This window comes from Ictidomys tridecemlineatus, chromosome 6 (assembly GCF_052094955.1).
Source record: "Ictidomys tridecemlineatus isolate mIctTri1 chromosome 6, mIctTri1.hap1, whole genome shotgun sequence".
Classification (NCBI taxonomy): Eukaryota; Metazoa; Chordata; class Mammalia; order Rodentia; family Sciuridae; genus Ictidomys; species Ictidomys tridecemlineatus.
In genome coordinates, this window is record NC_135482.1 from 36,923,704 (window position 1) to 36,945,937 (window position 22,234).

Sequence of the window (22,234 nt, forward strand, 5' to 3'; positions counted from 1 at the left end):
ATTTCTCTTTTATATTTCTTGAATATTTGAAGGCATAATCTGGAATTCTAGACGTTTATCATATTCTGACCTACATTTTCTATCCCATGTACTCCCAAGAAATTTCTAGAAAGAACCCCACCTAAACATAGTAGGACTTTTGGGAAACTCTTACTAAACTTAACAAATCTAGCTTTTATTTACATAAAATAATTTTTTGTGCTGCTTCATGATATTTGAGTAGCTTAATAGTAGTTAATTGGAGCATACACAGTATCATAATATAAAGTAGAATATCTTCTTTCTTTCTTACCTTAAATTTCCATTTCCTTACCTTCAATAGAAATGTGTTTCCTAAACCACATGTTAGATAGGTTTTTGTCATCGTATATGCTAGCCTACTTAGTTTGTGCCATGCCAACAAAATAGGCTTTCTGTAAATAGGATTGAAAAACTCCCATTTAAAAATCATTTTTTTAATTTCATAAATCTATTTTAGAGTGATGAAAATGAACAAGAACAACAATCAGATACAGAAGAAGGATCCAATAAAAAAGAAACTCAGGTAAATAGCATTATTTTTGTATTGAATAATATTCATATTTACAGGATTACTTTTGAATTGTGTTTAATTTATAGTAATTCATACAAAACAGTTATTGCATATTGTACCTATCTACAGAGATACAGTATCAATGATTGCTTAAGGGCTAAAGGTAGAAGGACTAAGTAGGGACAAACAGGATATCTTAAGAGGTAATAGAAGTGTTCTGGATCTCTATTGTAGTACTAGTTTCATGGATGTACAACACCTACCAAAACACATCAAGTGGACATAGTTTATTGTATGTAATTTAACCTTCAGAGCTGAGAAGAAAATACCTAAAGGATACTTCTCAGAAGTAGTGGAAATCTAGAACTAGCAGACTCAGATTTTTATTTCTATAGATGGTAAAGTTAAGTTCTAGAGGAAATGGACCTCTAACTTTCTTTCTCCAAAGAACTTTTATATTGATTATTAGAAATGATACTCCTAGCCATCTTTTTTTAAAAAAGGCTTTTTTACCCTCTCAGAAGTGATGAACGGTTTAAGGCAATTTTGAATGACTTAAGGTTGCACAGATAACAAGCAGTGGGAGTTTCTTCCCCTTGCCTTTTTTACCCTCCCCATTTGCTATTGTTTGGGTATGCAGAAAGATCAAATACTTTAGTTCTGTTCACATAGGGACTGCCAACATGAGTTGCCACTATCTGGCCTGAAATAGCATCTCAGTCATGTTGATGTTATCTTCTTCATTTTGTCTTGGGGTTCCTTAATAGAGATAACACAATCCTTTCAGTTTGCACGGAAGTATGTAGAGTAGTGTGAAGCGACTAAAAGCTAATTGCCTATGGTATGTGACTGTATCATTCCCATTAGAGCAAAGTGTTCCTATTTTAATTCAAAAGATATTTTTATAGGGTGGGGGCTATAGCTCAGTGGCAGTGCGCTTGCCTAGCATGTGTGAAGCACTGGTTCGATCCTCAGCACCACATAAAAATAAACAAACAAAGGTATGCTGTCCATCTACAACTACAAAAAAAATTTTTAAAAGAAAAAAGATACTCTTATATTTAGGTAGTCAGATAGATTGAGGAGTGAGGGTAGTACTGAGGGTAAATTATTGCAGGGGTAAAGCTTTGTCACGTCTGTCAATTAAACCTTTTGCAAATCAGTTATTAAAACTCCCCCAATTCATCTCTGTCCCTTCTTTATTATTTTCTATTGTAACAAATTCTCCCATCATTTCCTTTCCCAGTTGTACTCTATGAATTCCCATCTCTCAAGGGGTAAAAAAGTGGACAGGTAAACAAGAGAAAGGAAATTAGTAAAACATTCCCAGCTGACACTTCTAACTGACTTATCACACAGACCCACCTTCCTCAAGCTGGGTGGAAAGGAGAAGTTTCTGACTTACAAAGGTGTAACTTTGAAGCATATACTGTGTTTAAATTTTACTGTAAAAATTATGCATGAAATACATTAAGATTCTTAGAACATTGTTTCTAGAAAAAAAGTTTTCTTAGTTCCAAACAATTTAAATAATTTTTGTCTTAAACAGAAGAGTCTATAGATCTTACTTTGTGCTAGCATTCTTTTAGTCACAAGTAATAGAAAATCCAACCCAAACTGGATATCAATACATTATTGTACTCTAGTAATGTTATATAGTTTTATATGTTAGCTTCGTCTTCAAAATAATTTATCTCATAGGTATGGAATTATAGTTGGCTTAGGTTAGACATGTCTACCACTGAGGTGTTAGGGCCATCTTGCTCCTAGTATGGGCTATATATCATCATCTCATCTAAACCTTAATGGCTGATATACCTTGAGAAAAAGGAAGGATGGAGTGAAGATGCTGACCCACAATGTCTTCTGCAATATCTTACTACAGTTCTTCTCCCAATAAGTATGTTGTTCTCTTTTGAAAACTAATAGCATTAGCCCTAACTTCTTTGAAAAAATGTGAGGAGCAAAATTCTTATGTCACTTTCTGAAGTGTCCTTATAATTACCTCAAAAATGTCTTCAACAACAAAACTTCTAAACAGTTTTTAATCCAATCTAAACACATTGACAGATGACTTTCTGGCATGTTTGTTTGATTGAAGAAAAGTAAATTTTTAGATGTTATGAAGTCACTGAAAAGTTCTGAATTACATGTAAAACTGAATTTACTTTCAGCATATAAAAATCAAATTAAGATGAAATTTTATAACATAATTTGAATTACTTTGTCATATCATTGTTCATTATTTCCAAAAATTGGGTTTCTGTTGCTTTGGTTATTGTGATTTGTTTTCCTTAAGCTGTTGAATGGTAAAAAAAATTTTAGCACACAAAGAATATTGGTGATAAACCAATTTAAAATAAGTATGACACCAATTAAAAAAAAAGTTTTGATTATTTAAGCATGTAAAGCTGGAATATAGCAGAAAAGATACTTTTATTAAACTTAGATGACACAAAGTTGTTCAGTTTAAAAGTAAATAATTGTAGCCTTTTCTAACATTAAACATTTAATATTTGAGGATCAGTAAAAACTAAATAAATAAGTATATTGAGACAAAGTTTGATATCCTTTTTATTATTGAATGCCTCTGTGTCTTTTTAAAACTGCATGTTACTTATATGACTTTATAAAAGTATATTCACAAATCCAGTATATATACATACATACATTTATACAAACATAAATGGGGAACAGAATGTAATGAAATTTAAAATTTTACAAAAATAAAAATACAAATGACCAAGAAGCTGCAAAATGTATTCTAGCTCATTAATAACTAAAGGCATGACAGTGTAAAATGGAAATTGATAAAAAGTTAATAATGCCCATATTGGTATGACTACTAATATGATATATGTGCATGATCACATATATAAAGTCTTAGAACTATAATAAATTGAGCTTTTTTGGAGATCAGCTTTACAATACATATCAGAAGCATTAAGGAGATGTTCATTTGTTTTTAAGTTAGCACTTCTGCTTTGAGAAATTTTTTCCAAGGATATAAATCAAGTATATAAAAATAAAACTAGCAGCATTGCCTGTAAAGCAAAATAATGAAAACACTCTAAATGTCTATTCTCAGGGAGTAGATTAAATAAAATGCATGTGCATAAATAAGTATTTTGTGTATTCACATAAATCTTGTATGTATGAAAAATGTTAGCAGTGGATGTCTAAGGGATGGACAATGAGGAACTACAGAGGAACTTTGTATACCATGTACTTTTATGAACTTTTAGCAAACAGAAAAATTAGAAGAATATTTTTATTCTGGAAGAAGGATTTTATGATACAGGGAGCAAGGACATGCTAGGTGAAATAAGCAGAACACAAAAAGACATACTACATGATTTCATTTATGCATACATCTATAGAAGTCATACTCAGAAAAAATAGAATGATGGTTCCCAGGCCTCAAAACCAAAAATGAAAAAAATTGTTGTTTAATTTACTTTGTCACATAGTAAACTTGACATTTCTTAAATGTAAACATGTCACTTTCTTTTCCTGAGTATAAGTAATAGATACTTTTTTTTAGTCTCTCCTTATTTTTTCTTCTAGTTAAAAAACTACATGTGGTGGTGTTTATATGAATTCACAAAAGAAATTCACAAATGTAACCATATGGTATTGTGCATATAAAAATGTACAGTGATGCTTTTATTCTGTAATTTCATTCTAACAATAACCACATTAAAGCATATTTAGCAAATTGTTTAATAGTGTGAAACATTGTTAATGTCAATTAAGTTCATTTGTTCAGTCATCAGTTAATAGTTTAATGAAATGAAAGCATCAAATTTAGTATGCCTGTTTTTTTCTTTTTAGACGGATTCCATTTCTAGGTATGCTTTACTTTTTTTCTCATTTTTATCTTTTCTAGAAATATGTTGCTAATATTTATGTATTTTGTAAGTTTATAATGAGTTGGGTAATTTTTTAAAACCTATAGAAATTTAAATGACCCAGTCCCTATTATTAGCTTTTCTTTGTTAAAGGCTTTACTTTTAGTTTATTGGTCATAGTAAGTCACTATAAGGGAAGAAAGATTTTTCCCACATCTTTGCAATAGTGATACTTTTTTCAGAGTTTCCTAAGTTATTTCAGCTTTGACTGTTTCATTATTAACATCAGGAACTGATGAAATACACACTTATCCAAAAATTTATTTGGTTAGATATTTAGTATCTCTTCCCTTAACCCTGCTTTAGTAAAAGAAAATGAAGATATGTTTAAAAGTTTCATCTAACTCAAAAATACTGTCCTTCAGTCTATTCTCAGTTTATTTCTCTTACCCATAATTGTTAACCAAAGCTCTATAAAAACAAGAATGTGTTTTATATATTGATGATTCTCTTAAATTAAAATGCAGAAACCATAGATAGCATTTATCAGAAAAGGTAACCTGAGTTCAGAATTAGATAATAAAAGGATTCACAATTAAAAGTAAAGATATATTCTTCCTGATTAGGGCAAACCCCACTATCTATCACTTTGGATACACTGTATTTTATCAAATCTAAGATGTTATTAATTTAAAACATCAGCATATGCCACTTACAAAGGAAAGGTGCTGCCATTTAAATTATGCTATCAATTAAAAGCCACATTTTGATGTCAGGGATGTTAAAATGTGGGAAAATACATAATTTGAAACCTTATAAATAGTTTATCAAATGTAAAACCATCTCTGACTTTTGGATATAGAGATTTTGAATCTTCAAATAATATAAGTTAATAGTATTTTTAAAATCCCTTTATCAAAAATTGATAAGATAAATTAGGGAGACTATTTTGGAATATTGAATTAACAAATGCTAGAATGTATGTAATTTGTGAAAGAAAGCCTGTAATAAAGTTTTTGACTATAACCTATCTTTTGAAGATATGAAACCAGTTCCACTTCAGCTAGTGATCGGTATGATTCCTTGCTGGGTCGCTCCGGATCGTATAGTTACTTAGAAGAAAGAAAACCATATAGTAGCAGGCTAGAAAAGGATGACTCAACTGACTTTAAAAAGGTACTTGGGTTACTTATATTTTTAATTAAAAATAAATTATCTTTTGTGTTGAAAAATACATTTCAGTATTATTCTAGAAAACATATCTTGAAATAACTTTCATTTTTCGTTTTTGGTAAGTAATGGTAAATAGAATATAAATAGCTGTTTGTTTTTTAAAGGAAAGAGATAAATACCCAGTACTTTATTTTATATTTAAGTGTCACAAGCCATTACTGTGATTGAGCTAGAAAGGGGTATTCGGTAGTAAAGTATACATATGGTATATGTTCACACACTTTGTTTATTGATTTGTTAGCAGAAAGCAGCCACACAGAAAAATATGGCTTTTTTAAAGAGAATATAGTTTTTCTTAGTAACTAGGAACTTGTGATAGATCAGGTGTTATTAAGGACTAAGGATTAATTGATAAATAAATCTTAAAATCTCAGCATGGTTTCAAGTATTATTATTCACATTATGAGCTTGGAATAAACCTTATGAAGTTTATAGAGAAGGAAGGGTCTTGTGGTATTTGTACATTTTCCTATTATCTGACAACTCTTTGAATTATGTATTTAACTTATAAGGCAAATGAGCAAGTGTAGCAAGGGAGGAAGTTGTTTCCCATTATGAGTTTGATTCAGGCATTTATTTAATAAATAACTGAATACTCAAATTATGCTAACTGGTTAGATCTATAAGTGAGCAATGAAGATGGAGATAATGTACTGCTCTTATGGGCATATTCCATATAGGAGAGACAAACATCTTACAAATGAATTATAATTTAAAAATTGGACCAGTCACCCTGAACAACAGAAACAATTGGCTTATGCCTGTAATCCCAGCAGTTCAGGAGGCTAAGATAGGAAGATGGTGAGTTTGAAGCCAGCCTGAGCAAGGGCAAGGCACTAAGCAATTCAGTGAGACCCTGTCTCTAAACAAGATACAAAGTAGAGCTGGGGAGGTGGCTCAGTAGTTGAGTGCCCCAGAGTTCAATTCCTGGTACAAAAAAAAATTATAAAAGTGTATAACAAATGAAAGTGGTGAGATATATGAATGGGTTTCCTAAGAAAACGAGGCTTCAGGTAAGAAAAGAAGGTTGATTAGTTGTTAATGAGCAAAAATGGGAGAGAAAATGTCCAGATGAAGTGAACTGTAAGCATATAGACATTGTGGTACAAGGATACATGATACATTGAAATAATTAAATGTTGATGTATAGGCTGAAACCAGTGTTTTATTATAGACCATTTTAAAGTTATCTGTATGATAAAAATATTGGAAAGCCTTCATGGGTTCTTAATTTGTGTGTGTTTGGGAGGAAGGGGTGACAGAACTGTTAGCGTAAGAAAATGAGAGATTTTTATTTTGAAAAGTTAAACTTTGTTTTTATGTATACAACAGATTAGAGGGAGGAGTATAATCTGTATAAGAAATGATATTAGTCAGAATTACCAAGGAAGAAGTAGCGATAGAGGGGAAAAAAGTATATTCAAGCGTTAAGAGGACAAAATCATCAGAACAGGGAAATGTCTTGAATTTTACCAAATGAAATTTGGATTTAAACATTAGAAAAAATATTTTGCTTGCCTTTTAACTTTAAGTCATAGAAGTAAAATGATTAATGTAACTGACACTATCACCTCCTTTGTAGAAATTTAGGAGGGTGTAATAGGCAGAAAACGCATAAGAACAGAAAAATAATTTGTTCTCCCCTATTTTTATAGCTTTATGAACAAATTTTAGCTGAAAATGAAAAGTTGAAGGCACAGCTACATGATACAAATATGGAATTAACAGATCTTAAATTGCAGTTGGAAAAGGCCACCCAGGTTTGTACCCTTTTCTCTTTGTTATTCTCAAATTACATTAAAATTTTCCCTGGTATATCTCTGTCATCTCTACAGAATCATCCTATAGCCTTTTTATTGTTGTTGTTGTTGTTGACCAGACTCTGGACTGTGTAAATACTAGGCAAGTATTCTACTCCTGCTTATACCCCCATTCCTCAAAATTTCTTTATAAAAATTTTTATGAATATTTCTGTTTATTCAAGTAAAAGTGACTAGAGGTAATAGTGCTAGATCATTTTAACTTCTTTTGTAACTTCCCTTCTGTGTATCAGCCTAGAGAAGACAGACAGTTTTGGACACTACAGTTGAGATAGCTAAGCAAAACTCAAATTGTTTTCCAATTTCTTTTCTGTGGTATATATTAATAGTTACAGTATATAGTAATAGACGTATCTCCTCCTCAGCCTCTTCCTTTCCCAAAACAAGAAAAAAAAATTGTGTTCAAATAACCTTAGGAATGCTACATATTTTTTATCTTAGAGATTAGACAGGATCTATTTATATGTTAAAGACTAAGAGTTCTATAATTTTGAAGAACATACATTTGCTTAATTTTAGCATTTTACTTTATAGCATAAGCATATTTCTGCATTTAGAATTCATCTTGAAAGCAGTGATCTAAATAGCACTGATCTACGAGTGGACAGAATACTTCTTTTTGGTCAGTCTTTTATATAGACGTTTTTCTTAATTTCTAAAAATTTAGTCTCTGTGTTTGACTTATACTTGTTACTAGGTCTTTTTTTTATTTTTTAAACCACTGTTGTGTTGTAAAGCAATTGTTTATGCACAATGCATGCTATGCTAAAATTCAGGGGTCATGCTCATGAGGTTGAAAAGATTCCTCAGATTCTTTCAGTTAATTGGGGTTTAATAAGAGGATGCACAAAAAAGTAAGAAGAAGAACACATTTCATAGTAAGTTGTCATAATAACTTGAAATGTCATACAATTTAAAACCTCTAGGCTGGAGGTGCTGCTCAGTGGTAGAACGTGTGCTTAGCATTCATGAGTCCCTGGATTCAATTGCTAGCACCAAAAAATAGGAAAGCTACAGCATGTGGTTTAAGTACAAATGTCTGATTCTTCTAAAGCCAGAGAAACAAGTCACTGGGTTTAAAGTAAAACAACAAGTTAAACTATTAAGCATTGAAGTGAACATTTTTGTCCAACTTTAGAACATTTGTCCTGAGAATTGAAGTCTACCAGGAATTCTTCCACCTGATATGTTTTATTATTCTTTTCATGACTATTCATAAATATACATAGCAGTAGCAGTTTGATAGTCATATGGAATGTTTCCCAGGGAACTATCATCCTGCTTAGAATTAATCCTTAGGGGGACCTTTATATACTAGCAGTGGAAATGTAAATTAGTACAGCCATTATGGAAATCAGTATGGAGGTTCCTCGAAAAACCTGAAAATGGAACTACCATATGATCCAGCTATACCATTCCTTGCTGTTTATCTGAAAGGATTAAATTGAAGTCAGGATATCTTAGAGACACATGCATTCCCATGTTTATGGCAGCCCAGTTCACAATTACCAAGTTATGGAACCAGCTTGGATATCTCTTAACAGGTAAATGGATAAAGTATATACATGTTAAATAACGTTAATAAATCAATGGAGTTTTTTATTCAGCTATAAAGAAGAATGAAATTGTCATTTGCAGAAAAGTGGATGAAACCGGAGAGCATTGTGTTAAGCTGAATAATCCAAACTCAGAAATAACAACTGTCATTTTCTCACATATGTAGAAACCAAAGGGAAAAAAGGGATCTCGTGAAAATGAAGGAAGAGTGTTAGTTTATTGGGGAAGGGGGTTGAAGTTGATTTAATTTTGTTATGTACATTAATGAATATGCCACAATAAAACCCAGCTATTCTGTATAATTAACATGCACCAATATTTACCAAAAAAAGAATCCTTAGTATGCTTGAAGTCCTGGGTTCAATCCCTGGCACCACAATTAAAAAAAAAAAAAAAGAAAGAAAGAAAGAAAATCTTGAAATTTAGGTCTGTTTGATAGCATTTAGCAAGAAGCCCGGAATTCTTAAATCCTGCCCTAAATGAGCATTGTCCACCCTGTAGAGTCTCCAATGGAAATAAATAGACCAATTTATCAAAACCAGTTGGCTGTATACTAGCCAAATGACAAGTTCACCACATTACTAATTGGGATTTTAAAAGCTAGAACTAGCATGTGTAACTAAAAGCAGTAACTAAATAAAAATGTTAACTAAATCTTTTTTTTTTTTTTTGGTGGTGGTGGTGGGGGACTGGGGATTGAATTTAGGGGCACTCAACCACTGAGCCACAACCCCAGCCCTATTTTGTTATTTTATTTAAGAGACAGGGTCTCACTGAGTTGCCTAGCACCTCAATTTTGCTGAGGCTGGCTTTGAACTCGAAATCCTCATGCCTCAGCTTCCCAAGCTGCTGGGATTATAGGCATACACTACCGCACCTGGGTTTTTTTGTTTGTTTGTTTTTTTTTAATCTATGAAATTGGCAAACAAATCACAAAATACTAAATGTTCCCATTTGGGGAAAAAAGATTCCCAGTAAAATGCCTTTTTTTTTTTTAATTTTTAAAATCATTGAAATGCCATTTTTCATCTAAAATTATAAATTTACATACAATGGCATAATGCTATTTCTGATCTTTTTCATCTAATTTTAAATTGTTTCAGTCTTAAGTATTTTATGATTCATTTGTAGATCTCATATGGCATATCAACCTTTTGTTGTATATTTCTAGCAAATAAACATTTTAAATTAAAAACTGCCAAAAATCAGAATTAGCTGAAATAGTTCTACTCATATTTGAAATTATGGATTGAATTTCTAAAAAAAAAGAAGCAATGTATCAATTTTTGCTTTTCCAAAAAGAGTAAGTGTAAAAATATAAAACCATTTAAAATAACAGTCAAAAGTAAAGATATGTGGGATTATGCATGATGAGTTCTTTAAATTTTTGTACTATAATGATAAATAAGAAATTCTGAAAGAAGATTTAAAAAGTAACTGTTATAGGTCCTAAAGATAGTAAAACATGAATGCAGAAAGGCATAGCAAAAAAAAAAAAAAATACGCCTTTTTTTTTTTTTTTAATTACCACATTAGGGCTAGGAATATGGCTCAGTGAGAAGCCCTGGGTTCAATCCCCAATATGGCAATAAACGGAAAATGGAAAGAGAAAAATATAAAATTACCATAGTAAACAGTGAAAATTTGTGCTTAATTAATGATGAGCTGTCTTTAAAGTACATTTGTGTTCAGTAGTCATAAGAGACCATTCTTGTTAAAGTTGTCCAGAAACATTTTTGGTAAATTAATAAAACTGGATTTTCAGAAAATTATCTTTTGAGGAGTGAGCCATTTGTTGAATTTATTTCAGCAAATTGACTAGGCGTCCCATGGGTCTGTGTAGAGGTCAAAGTAAATATGATCTTAAGATTCCATTTGCTTTTAACTGAGCCTGTGCTCATTATCCAGATTAGAGCTCTTGAATACAGGGTGCAGCATATGACTTAAAATCCGAAGGTCCTTTATATACCCCTACAACCAAGCTCACATCTCAGGATTTAATCAACTTTGGACTGTTTGCTTAGTACATCAAGTGAAAAAACAAGAGACCTGACCTCCTCAGAAGAAAGTCTATATAGCTAGAATTTTTTACAAGTGAAAATTTATGAACCCTTTTACCAGTTCTGGAGCATGTTTGGAAAAGAAAAATAGAAGGAGTGAGCAAGACTACGATACATATGAGGAGGACAGAAAGACAAGTTTACTGGCCTGGCTGCATGTATATAGTGCCTACTCGGTTGGGTAATGTTTCATTCAAGGTTCTAGAATCTGGCCATTCATATTAGTCACTGGTAATGGTGCAAGAAAGAAGAGAATTTGAGCATCTGAGGGAAAACTAAGATGGTTTCATTTTTATTCTACAATACTCACCAATCTTTAGCCCCAACTAAACTATGAAAAGTATGGAAAATTATATAGGCCATAAAATTAGAGCCAAAGAAATGATTCCATTACTTTTTATTCTTTATGGTTTTCAATACAAATCTTGTTTTCTTCACTCACATCTGCATGTTACACCACCTAAATATTGTAATTGCTTTAGATACTTAAAGGAGGGTTACTGTGCCTCCCCATCTTAATTGCACTTACAACCCCTTTATAATCTAACTGCTTGCTTTGTTGCAGAGACAAGAAAGATTTGCTGATAGGTCACTATTGGAAATGGAAAAAAGGGTAAGTGTCTATCTCATTGACTAAGAAATTATTTTCCTTCTTAACTGTTTTGTATAAGCAGAGTTAGGGTTTTTTGTTTTGTTTTATGGATAGTTTTAGCTAGCTTAAATTAATATTACCTGAATAAATATATAACTGTGGGGTCTCTAGTATGAAATGGCCTTAATTAAAATTTAGTATACCACATTATTCTCTTAATGAATTATTTTTAAAACATTCTTTCCCCAGTACCAAAATCTATACATTGTGATAGTGAAATCTGATATTTTAAAAATGCTGTTTATCTTTATGTACATAATGTATATTGCTTCATGTATATACATACATTTTAATCATATATTTGTTTCCAATTTTTTAAATTAAAATATTTCTCTTTTTTTAACTTTTTTTTTTTTTGGCAGTTGTAGATGGACAGAATACCTTTATTTTATTTTTTTATTTTTATTTGCTGCTAAGGATTGAACCCCTTGCCTCACGCATGCTAGGCAAGCGCTCTGCCTGTGAGCTACAGCCCCAGCCCAAATACTTCATTCTTGCAATAAAATTTTTTAAGTCTGGAGTCATCAAATTTTCACATTCTTTTGAAACTTAATGCTATTTTAATTTTGAGTTTAAATATTTATCTTAACTTATTTTAAACAAAATATTGATTTCAAGAAGATTCTTATGCTTTTTATGCCTTTCTATAATTTTTTTTATTGGCTGTGATATATTCATTTAAATACACTCCACTTAATATAGCTCAGTAGTCTGGAAATGGCCATAGAAGTAAATCTACAAGTTTAATCTGAGCAGTTGAAAATTTATACATGATCCAAAAGCTAAAGGAAAAGTTCTTAAAGAGTATCTGTAGTGCAAGTGAGTAGTGCCTACACTTGTGGGGTTTTAAAAAAGAAATTGCAAATAGATAAATAAATAAATAAATAAATAAATAAATAAATAAATAAATAAATAAATAAAAAAGAAATTGCATCTTGGTAGCATTGCTCTTTAGGCCAAAGAATAATCAGAATTGATATCACATTTTTCTTTCATTTTTAAAAAATAACCAATTTGTCTTTTTCACCCAAAAGTAAAATAAACAAACCAACAAATACAGTTTGTTAATGTGGCCTTTACTAAATTGTACTTTGCAATAATTTTCTTTTTATTATTATTGGAGCAAGGTTTAAAAATAAGTGTAATGAGTCATTTTTTAATTGGTATAATTAATACTTGTTTAAAACAGAATCACTTATTAAATTATTGTATATTGTTAATATACCATACATTATTTTTATAATATATCTCATTGAATTTGTTTGAAATAATAAAATCATTTATCTATTAATCATTACTAATGGTTGAAATGAAAGATATGTAACAAAATATACTTAATCAAAATATGTATTTATATTTGAGACAGTCACATTTTTAAGAATATTTAATTTTTTATGAAAGTAATGTGCTTATTACAAAATTTTAGCAAAAGAAGAAAATATAAAAATCATCCATAATCTTATCAGAGAGAGTTAATATTTTGGTATGCCTACCCTTGTGATTATGCTTATGATCTGACATTCTCACTGACCTTTTTTTTCTGCTTGTCAAATGCAGATAAAGTAGTTAATCCTTTCTTAATTTAATAGATATTTATCATCTTCGTAACTGCTGACATTTATTTGGCATTCTCTAAGTCAGACAGGCTTACGATTAAGCAATTTACTTTTGTTTTAATATGTTTGTCCAACAAAAATATATTGCCTGCAGTTTTATGATTGTGAATTCCATTGAGCCAGCAGGATCAGTCAATTAGGTGTAATGTTCTTTTTTTGCTCTACCAGTAAGTTAAAATCTTTAAGACACATAATAAAATTGAGGCTCATGGGGAGATTACCTGTCAGAAGGTAATCTATTTCACAAAATTATGAAGATCAATTAAGATACAATACAAATAGTACTTGGAGAAGTACAGCGGTTTATGTGTATTTGTCCTGGCTATGTTATCTAGGAGAAAGAAATATGTAGAAAATAACATTTTTGTCTGTGATGTTTAAGCATGTAAATATTAGAATAACAGTACTTTTAAGTAGGAGTGAGATTCTGTTATTTTTTAAGTCACATATCCTAAAAACATTGACATTTACAGTAAATGTTCTGCATTACTAAATATCAAATTATTAATCTTGGAAAGAATGTCTTGGAAAGAGTTTTCAGTGTGATTAAACTAAATGTAAATGGTTTATATCTGAAAGGTGACCGGCAAGAGTCAGTATCTTCTGGGCGGTATGACCTAACCAGTTTTACAGCTCATCAATTACTGCTGCTTGCTTTTTGCATAACACCCTAGAATGCTTATCATTTAAGGGAGAATAAAACAGTACACTGCAATAATATATTGTATGTTGGCTTTGCCTGTCACTCTATGAAACAAGTTTAAAATAGATTGCTGCAGTTGCTTCTCCATTAGATTCACCGCATTAATGCTACCACAGTATCAACCTATATGTAAAGTCAATTGGAAAAATAATGAATAGTAAACATGTTTGGAGATCTCTTAGATCCTTTTGAAATTATGAAGTACACATATTTTAGGCATGTTTGCTTCTCGCTTTTCTGCTTCTATCACTAGTAAAATTGCATCTTTGTGTGTTTTTATTTTGTTTTGTTTTCTGTTTGGGAATTTTTTTTTTTTTCATATATAGGTTTTGAGTGTTGGCTTATTCTATCCCTAAGTTTTATGTTAACTAAAAAAATAGTTTGGACACCTTATGTATCATCTTACCAGAAAGTCAAAGCTTTAAAAGAGAGAGAGAGAGAGAGAGAGAGAGAGAGAGAGAGAGAGAGAGAGAGAGAGAGAGAGAGAGAGAGAGAGAGAGAGAGAGAGAGAGAAAGAGCTTATAAAAAGTATTGAAAAAATAAATGTCTTCAAATTTATTTCTCTCAAATTTTGGGATGCTCTTCACACATCACTGGCATCACATCTCTTTCTACACTGCTCCTGATTTTTATCTTTAATTTTAAAGTATCACTATTTCACACTATAGAAGAAAACTCAAGGATATAATAATTACATAATTAATATTGGTACCTTAAATTGATCTAGGAACGAAGAGCTCTAGAAAGAAGAATATCTGAAATGGAAGAAGAACTCAAAGTAAGTAAACCACACTACTTATTAGAGATAGTGCTCTTTTGAATTTTAATATTATACTATTATAGATACTGTAATTGGTCTCAAAACTGATTTAGCCAATCTGTGAATTATCTATACCATGTGCTTCTGTTTTCCTAAATTCTGGTATTAGTGAACTAGAGGAGGATTTAAAACCTAAATCATTTAAAAAATCTATTTGTATAGCCCTTTTGATATTTAGGGGTTTTTTTAATGGATGATATTAACTGTAATATGTGGGGTTTATTAGTTCTTTACTTTTCCATGTTTCTTGGAGAGTAAATGGTAGAGGGAGGTAATAAAAGACAGAATGTTCTCCTTCAAAATAAATGACATGAGAAGGGATGGGCAGGTAGAAGCATATTTTAATACCTATGGAAGTAATTATTTATTTTGAACATTGAACTCTGTAGGAGGAAAAATAAAAGCATAGCTAGATGTTGACCTATTATCACGTTATGAATTAATGAATAATGCATAGGAAATTATGCCCATAGAATTAGAATATCAAGATTTAAATGTTTTATTGGATTGTTTAGTTGGTTGTTAGACCATTATTAAATGACTTTGAACACTGGAGAAAATCTTTTGGTTTTTATTTGCTTATTCATTTAGTTTGACATGGAATTTCAGAATACATTTCTTACCTTTTTAACTCTATTAAAATATTGGTTTTAGACTTTTCTTGCATTCATTATCTGTTATTCTTTATGCTCATGTATTCTTTTCCATTTTCTTATTTTTTATTCTTATTTCTTTATGTTCTGATTCCTACAGAACCTGCACCAAATAAAGCAAATTCAAACTCTGAGAGAGTTAAATGAGCGACTGCTGACTGAGAATAGGGCCTTGACAAGAGTGGTAGCCAAGCGCTCAGGGTTCTGTAGGCAACTTCAGTCTGTGAACCTTTAACTTATAGTTTCATCATTTCTTCTTGGTAGAGCCAGGCAGGTGCTTTCATATTAGTAAGCGTGTTTTTGTAAGAGCTCACTTTTACAAATTAATGCCATTGTGTCTGGAGCTTATCATGTAACTGTTTAATTATGCATGGCTTCTCAGAATGTCAGAAAATATCACTAATTGTATATTACAGCTGATAAACTACAGTAAAGCTAAGGGAAGATTCAAGAATTCAATACTTTGTAAAGTTTATGCACATTTTTTAGTCTAAAAATATATTTTACATCTTAAAATACAGCTAATTTTTATAGTCCTACTAGAAAGAAAATGTAATATAAACAATAAAACATTTTATATATGATTAATATATTTTGAGAATCTGAAGATTAAGCCTACATGTTTTTTAAAATAATGTCTTTTTCAGTCAGAATCCTTTTTGTTTACATCTTAATGTGTAAACTTCATATTACTATATATCTAAACATTCTGAACACAAGAATTAATTGATTCCAATAAAATTAGATTCTTCCTAAAGTCTTGGCCTGAGATAGAAGTAGAAACTTTATTTTTATCTAATTAGACTATATAATACACTTTGAAAACTGAGGAAAGAGAACTAAGTATTTTGGAAAGAATATCCAAAATATGCTAACTCCATTTCCTAGTTGACTTTACAGACACATAATTTCAATTATTCTTAGTAGAAAATTTATTTAATCTATAACATTTCTATCCCCTGCTTTAATTTGTAAAACTACAGAAAATCAAATTGCTGTGTTTCAAAGATATGAGTTTATTTTTCTGTTTGCTTCAAACACTTTGTTAACTTTTTATGAGTGAATGTTTTCAAAGATCTGCATTTACTACTTGGACTTAATTGTTTTAATAGCCAGGTACAGTAGCACATGCCTATAAGTCCAGCCACTCAGGAGGCTGAAGCAGGAGGATCACAAGTTCAAAGCCAGCTGCAGTAATTTATCAAGGCCCTAAGCAACTTAGCAGGACCCTGCTTCAAAAATAAAAAGGATGGGGGATATGACTCAGTGGTTGAGTGTCCCTGGGTTCAATCCTTGGTACAAAAATAATGTATTTTTTTAAATTTTAATAATAGTAATAGTTGCCATTCATTGAGCACCTGTCTTTAATCAGACACTAAGAACAAGTCTTGGGGTTGGAGTTATAGCTCAGTTGGTAGAGAGCTTGTGTTGCAAGCACAAGGCCCTGGGTTCAATCTCCAGCACCAAAAAAAAAACAAAAAAAACAAGTCTTGCCCTCTGAGGTAGTGCATGGCTGTAATCCCAGCAGCTAATGCAAGAGGATCATGAGTTGAAAGCGTGAAATCAAACCTCAACAACTTAGGCCCTAAACAACTCAGAGTGATCCTGTCTCTAAATAAAATATTAAAAAGGCTGGGGATGTGGCTCAGTGGTTAAAGTGTCCCTGGGTTTAATCCCCAATTAAAAAAAAAAAAAGAAGAAGAAGTCTAATTCTTACCTCAACACTTTACTAGATAGGCTGGTTTTCATGTGGAACAATAATATTATGATTTTAAGTCTAGCTTAAAGCAAAAGGCTTTGTTTTATGTGTTGAAAGGAACTCCCTTGAAGAGCCTATCCTAACAAAAACAGGCTTCTGGCTGCTCTAATATGGTGTGCTTGTGAGTCATAAAATCAAGTAATTTAGTAAATTTCTGTGGATAAGAGAATAAATCTTTTATTCCATCATTTATTAAACCAATTAGCTTCATAAATCAGGATTTTTTGATATATGTTTTAGATGTAGAAATATATGTAACTGGCAAAAGCTTGATATCATGCGTTTGTGGTGTAAGTATAACATTTATTAAGATTTTTATCTTTTTGTTGAAGTAAAACTTTTCTTTCTGTTTTTCCTCTCATAGATGTTACCAGACCTAAAAGCAGACAACCAGAGACTAAAGGATGAAAATGGGGCCTTGATCAGAGTTATAAGCAAACTTTCCAAATAGAAAACAAATGAACAACACAGCAGGAATTGCACATATTAATAACCCAGTGGACCATAATTGGCAGTCACTGGAAGCCTGGGAAGAATCCTTTGGAGACTGTCATTTTTGGATATCCTGCCAAATGCCCTCTTATCTAGAATTTTTGTTTTGTTTAAGTTTCTGGGTTTTTGTTTTTTTTTTTTTTTTAATCAAGACCATTGTTTCATGTTAATGCAGCTGCTGAGAAGTTTTGGGGATTTTTGGATTTTTTTTTTTTTCTTTAAATGACTAAGAAAACTTGTTTACAGCTCCAGCATATAAGGAAAGTGTTCAAGGCCAGATATGCCTCAGATATTTAACCAGTAAGCCTTAGTTGTACATAAATACTTTTGTGTCAACAAAAACTTTCAGCTCTCACAGAAGACAGTTATTCAACATTTTTCCATGTGCCACGTTTCCAGTTTTTTAATATTTAATTTTTTTGCTTTACTCTAAGTTTGGGTTTGTATTTTTTCCTTCTAACTCTTCATGTGGCAGAGTCTTCTATGTTTTCCCAGCTTTCTTATTCATGGAAGAGAATATTTGCCCTTCTGAGATTATTGTCATGTGTTAGGCTAATGTGTTGTCTCCCACCTGGAACTGAATTGCTTGGTGGAACATTTGCTTTCACTGTTTGTGCAATATGCATTTATTTCTTATATGAATGCTTTAAGTCAGTTGAGATTAGATCTTTTAAGTTCTATTTTCTGCCTTCTATTGGTCACTTTTGTTTTTGTTTTTATTGTAGTATGTTAGATTCTGTAATCTTCACATTCATTTTAGCAGGTACTGAGTGATGCTGTAAATATAAATAAGTGTATTGTTTTGATTTTTAGAACACCACATGGCATGCTTGACTATTTTCTTATTTCAGATGTCTGTTAATGCAAAGTAGGCTACTCCATGATAGTGTTAAAAACAAAATGTGCTAACAATGTGATATAAAGACTTTAAAAGTTATACATTATGTGGAGCCCTATCTTTACAGAAATTTTCTACTGTAAAGTGCTTTTACTTTTATTTTCAGTTTTCATTTGCTAGTATTCAACTATAATTAAAATTGCATAAGATAATTGCTTCACATTTCACATACCTATATTTATCTGAGTGCTGTCTAAAACTGTTGTGCTAGCCAAAGTAATGCTATGAAATCATTTGTAGATTTAACCCGTGAGTTAATGTTAAATGCACTGTTTTTGCCATGTGAAGAGGCATTGACTTTAATACCACCATCATGTTCAGACCATTTTATACATTTCAGTGGCCTTTTTCTAGGGGAAAAAAAAAAAAGCAAAACCAACTACATAGTGAAGATGGCTTTTATTTGGACAAATAGCTTTTATATTTTCATTAAATCATGCAAAATATTACATCTTTCTGGCACATAACTGTCTCTTTAACCACTGAACAGTTCAGCCATTTGAATAAATTGTACATTGTAAAGCTTATTGTAGCTGATTGTATTATTCAGTGTATTGTATACTATATTAAATGTGAATTTGTACCTCTTCATTTTAAAAGGTCATTGTGTTCTACTGCCTATTTTAGATTACTTTGGGGTTGGGGAAGGGTATTTTGGTAAGCAGGATTTCAAGTCCTCTCTCTTGATGGTTTTATGAAGATATAAGGTTATGCTCTTACTACCAAGCTCAGGATTCTTGATTTTAAAGGTACAAGGATAGTTGTGGAATTTTATTTTTGGTTATATTTGAACTGTATGAATGGTGGGTCTGAATATAGAGAATTTTCATGGTCATGGTCTAATGTGGAGGTAAAATATACAGTAATTGATCAGTTTGAGTGACTGCAACATGTTCTGGTTGCACAACAGTTAGGCATGCTATGGTTTATATTTGTGAAGTTTGGATGCCTGTGAAGAATGATTAAATACATGTTTCTAATATTTTAGTGTTTTGTATTTAGGTTATTTATTCTTTGTATCTAAAATTGAACAGCTACTGTGCTATATTGATTTTATTGGTAGTATTGAGCAGACCTTGTTTCTGCATGAAACTAGTTGCAAAACTCACTATTTTGGAAATAAAAAATGTATTTTGACATATACAAATAAAATGAATAAAACTATTTTAAATGTGTGAACTTTTAATGAAGACATTTTAAATTTTGTTCTGAGATATTTAAATTCTGCATGGGTATTTTTTCACTAATTGCTTTACTTGGATACCAATTTGAATAATTTTTGAAATTGTAATATTGTGATAATTTGCACAGCATTGTACATGCACATCTGTAATTGCAATCTTAATTGCCATATTTATGCAATCTGTGTACCAATTTGGACAAATGTTTATATATTTTACATAAAGCTGTCTGTATGCAGAATCTGAGAACTAGTTTTTTTATAAGTGGGTAAAAAGTAATGGTAACAGTGAGTTTCAAAATAGTTGTTTTGTAGCACAAGATTTCATTTCCATAAACATTTTGTGGTTTTTAAAAATTAAACCTGTGCTTTTTTTCCCTTAGCTGCAAACATAGATTTGTAGTACATATGAAGATAATATTCCATTGAAATAAAAATTTTACTTTTTTAATATTAGATCATTCTTCAACTTAGATTTGTCCAAGGTTCAATCTATTAACAGTCTAAAGTTAAAACTTTGATTTTTGGTATTGGCATTCTGATACAAGACTTGTAATAAGACTGTATTTAACTAAATTATTGAATTATTTTCTTTCTACTTAGTACTTTTGCCTATTTATGCTTACAGAATTGTTGATGTTATTGTAACTTGTTTTCCCCTCAAAAAAACTTGTCATGTGCAAAAGCTTGAAAAGTAGCTGTAAAACTATCACCGAGAATTCATTTGAAAAAGTAAAGTAGGTTTTAGGCTACTTTATTAATTGCCTAAAAGTTTATTACCCCTTAGTCCTTCCTGGCTTATCTGAGATAGTCATGACTCCCAATGCCAGCACAAGAAGAAAAATATCCAGTAAACCAAATTCTTCTCTAAACTAGGACCATATTTTCCATAGGGCATAAATAGCTTTGTAGACTGTACTTCTATCATTATAAGCAGAATACAGAGCAAACTCCACTAACAATTATTAACTACCCATTAGCCTATCTTGTTAATGAAAACTTTGTTGCCAAGATGAGAGCTGATTGATACAGTCTTTGCTGTTCTGTTTCTACTATTATATGTGTGTGGTCTCTGTGTGTCGGAGTACGCACGTTCGGCAGGGGTAATTACACGTAAATACTGCTGTCCAAAAAATATTGGGTTTAGAATAAAATATTATTTATTTTCTTATTATATGTCTCTTAATACTAAATCTATTTGAGTTTCATTTTTGGAAAACCTCTGTGAGTAATTACTATATAAATAACAATGTTTTCTTCTTATGTGACAGTCATATGTCTACAAAATAGATTGCAAGTACTAAATTAAAATAAAAACATAGGAACAAGTAACGTAATGTTCTATTTCTATAATGTAACAAGAGTATCTAATGCATAATTTATCTGTAATTTGAATTTTTATTAAAACTTTACTATAGTTTACTAGAAAGAAGGCCTTGAATCAGACTAACTCAAAATGTCACTGTTTAAATTCCAATAAATATCTGGGTCACATAATTAACTGGATTTTTATTTTTTAAAAAACAAATTAGAAAGGTAGGCATGTACTTAGTGCTTATAGATCTGGGAGAATAGTAGTAGGAAAGAGATGAGATTTACCTTCCTTTTCTCACAGTTTTTTTTTGGGTTTGTTTTGATACTGAGTCTGTTTCAGTAGCTTATCATTTGATTCTTAAAACAGGCTAGGTAAATAAGAGCATATCTCCACTTTACAATGAGAAAATTAAGGTTTACATGTTACAAATTAGGTTAGCTCCCAAAAACTGGTACAATACAGAGCTCTTCCCAAAACTTAAATGTGGTTGTTCCTATTTTCCCCCACTCAAGATCTGAGACTTTTTAATGTATATTAGTTAGTTCATAGTTTATTTCCATGAAATTACATAAAATATTTTAGTCTATTTTATAGGTTTAGGCTGAAGATACTTGATGATCTTTGAGGATGGCATTTCTTGATTTTTTTTTTCCTAATCCCATGTTTTGAATCCCACACATGCTAAACTTTTTCTTTTCTCCTTATAACATTACTGAATACCACTTTGGCTTATAGTGGTATTTTAGTGTTATTGATTAATTGATAAATGCTCTAATGCTCACTAATTGATTCCCTAGTGCAAATTCTGACTATGCATACATGTAAAATAAGTTTATAAAAGTTTATAAAAGATTTTACATGTATGCATGAAAAAAGAAATGCCTTTTGCATTCTTCAGAAATACATTTTTTTAAACTAGTAACTGTAGTTCTAAGAACTTTTTTTTAAAAAATTCCCTAGTAAGATATGCAATATTGATAGTTCTACAGGTTTAGCAGATTTTTTTCTCCCAATGAAAATATATGTAGAATGTTATGTATATAAAACAATTGCATTTCTGTGAACTCATTAACATAAGCCCTCCCTGCCCTCC

General features: G+C 31.0%; 1 protein-coding gene across 4 annotated transcripts in view; it reads left to right on the forward strand.

The window, feature by feature from the left end:
* The window catches only part of Ppp1r12a (protein phosphatase 1 regulatory subunit 12A), a 134,722-nt gene extending 114,912 nt beyond the window's left edge, over positions 1-19,810 (forward strand). For 3 of the 4 annotated variants that reach the window (XM_013364115.4, XM_013364118.4, XM_005337992.5), the window contains 7 exons: positions 479-544; positions 4,367-4,383; positions 5,424-5,559; positions 7,272-7,376; positions 11,619-11,666; positions 14,752-14,802; positions 17,621-19,810. In XM_013364115.4, the coding sequence (XP_013219569.2) occupies positions 479-544; positions 4,367-4,383; positions 5,424-5,559; positions 7,272-7,376; positions 11,619-11,666; positions 14,752-14,802; positions 17,621-17,707 (510 nt within the window). In that variant the 3' untranslated portion in view covers positions 17,708-19,810. Of the gene's footprint in view, positions 1-478; positions 545-1,778; positions 4,389-5,423; positions 5,560-7,271; positions 7,377-11,618; positions 11,667-14,751; positions 14,803-17,620 lie in introns of those variants that run through there. The other variant, XM_040280275.2, reaches the window with a different exon arrangement.
* The last annotated feature ends 2,424 nt before the right edge of the window (positions 19,811-22,234 follow it).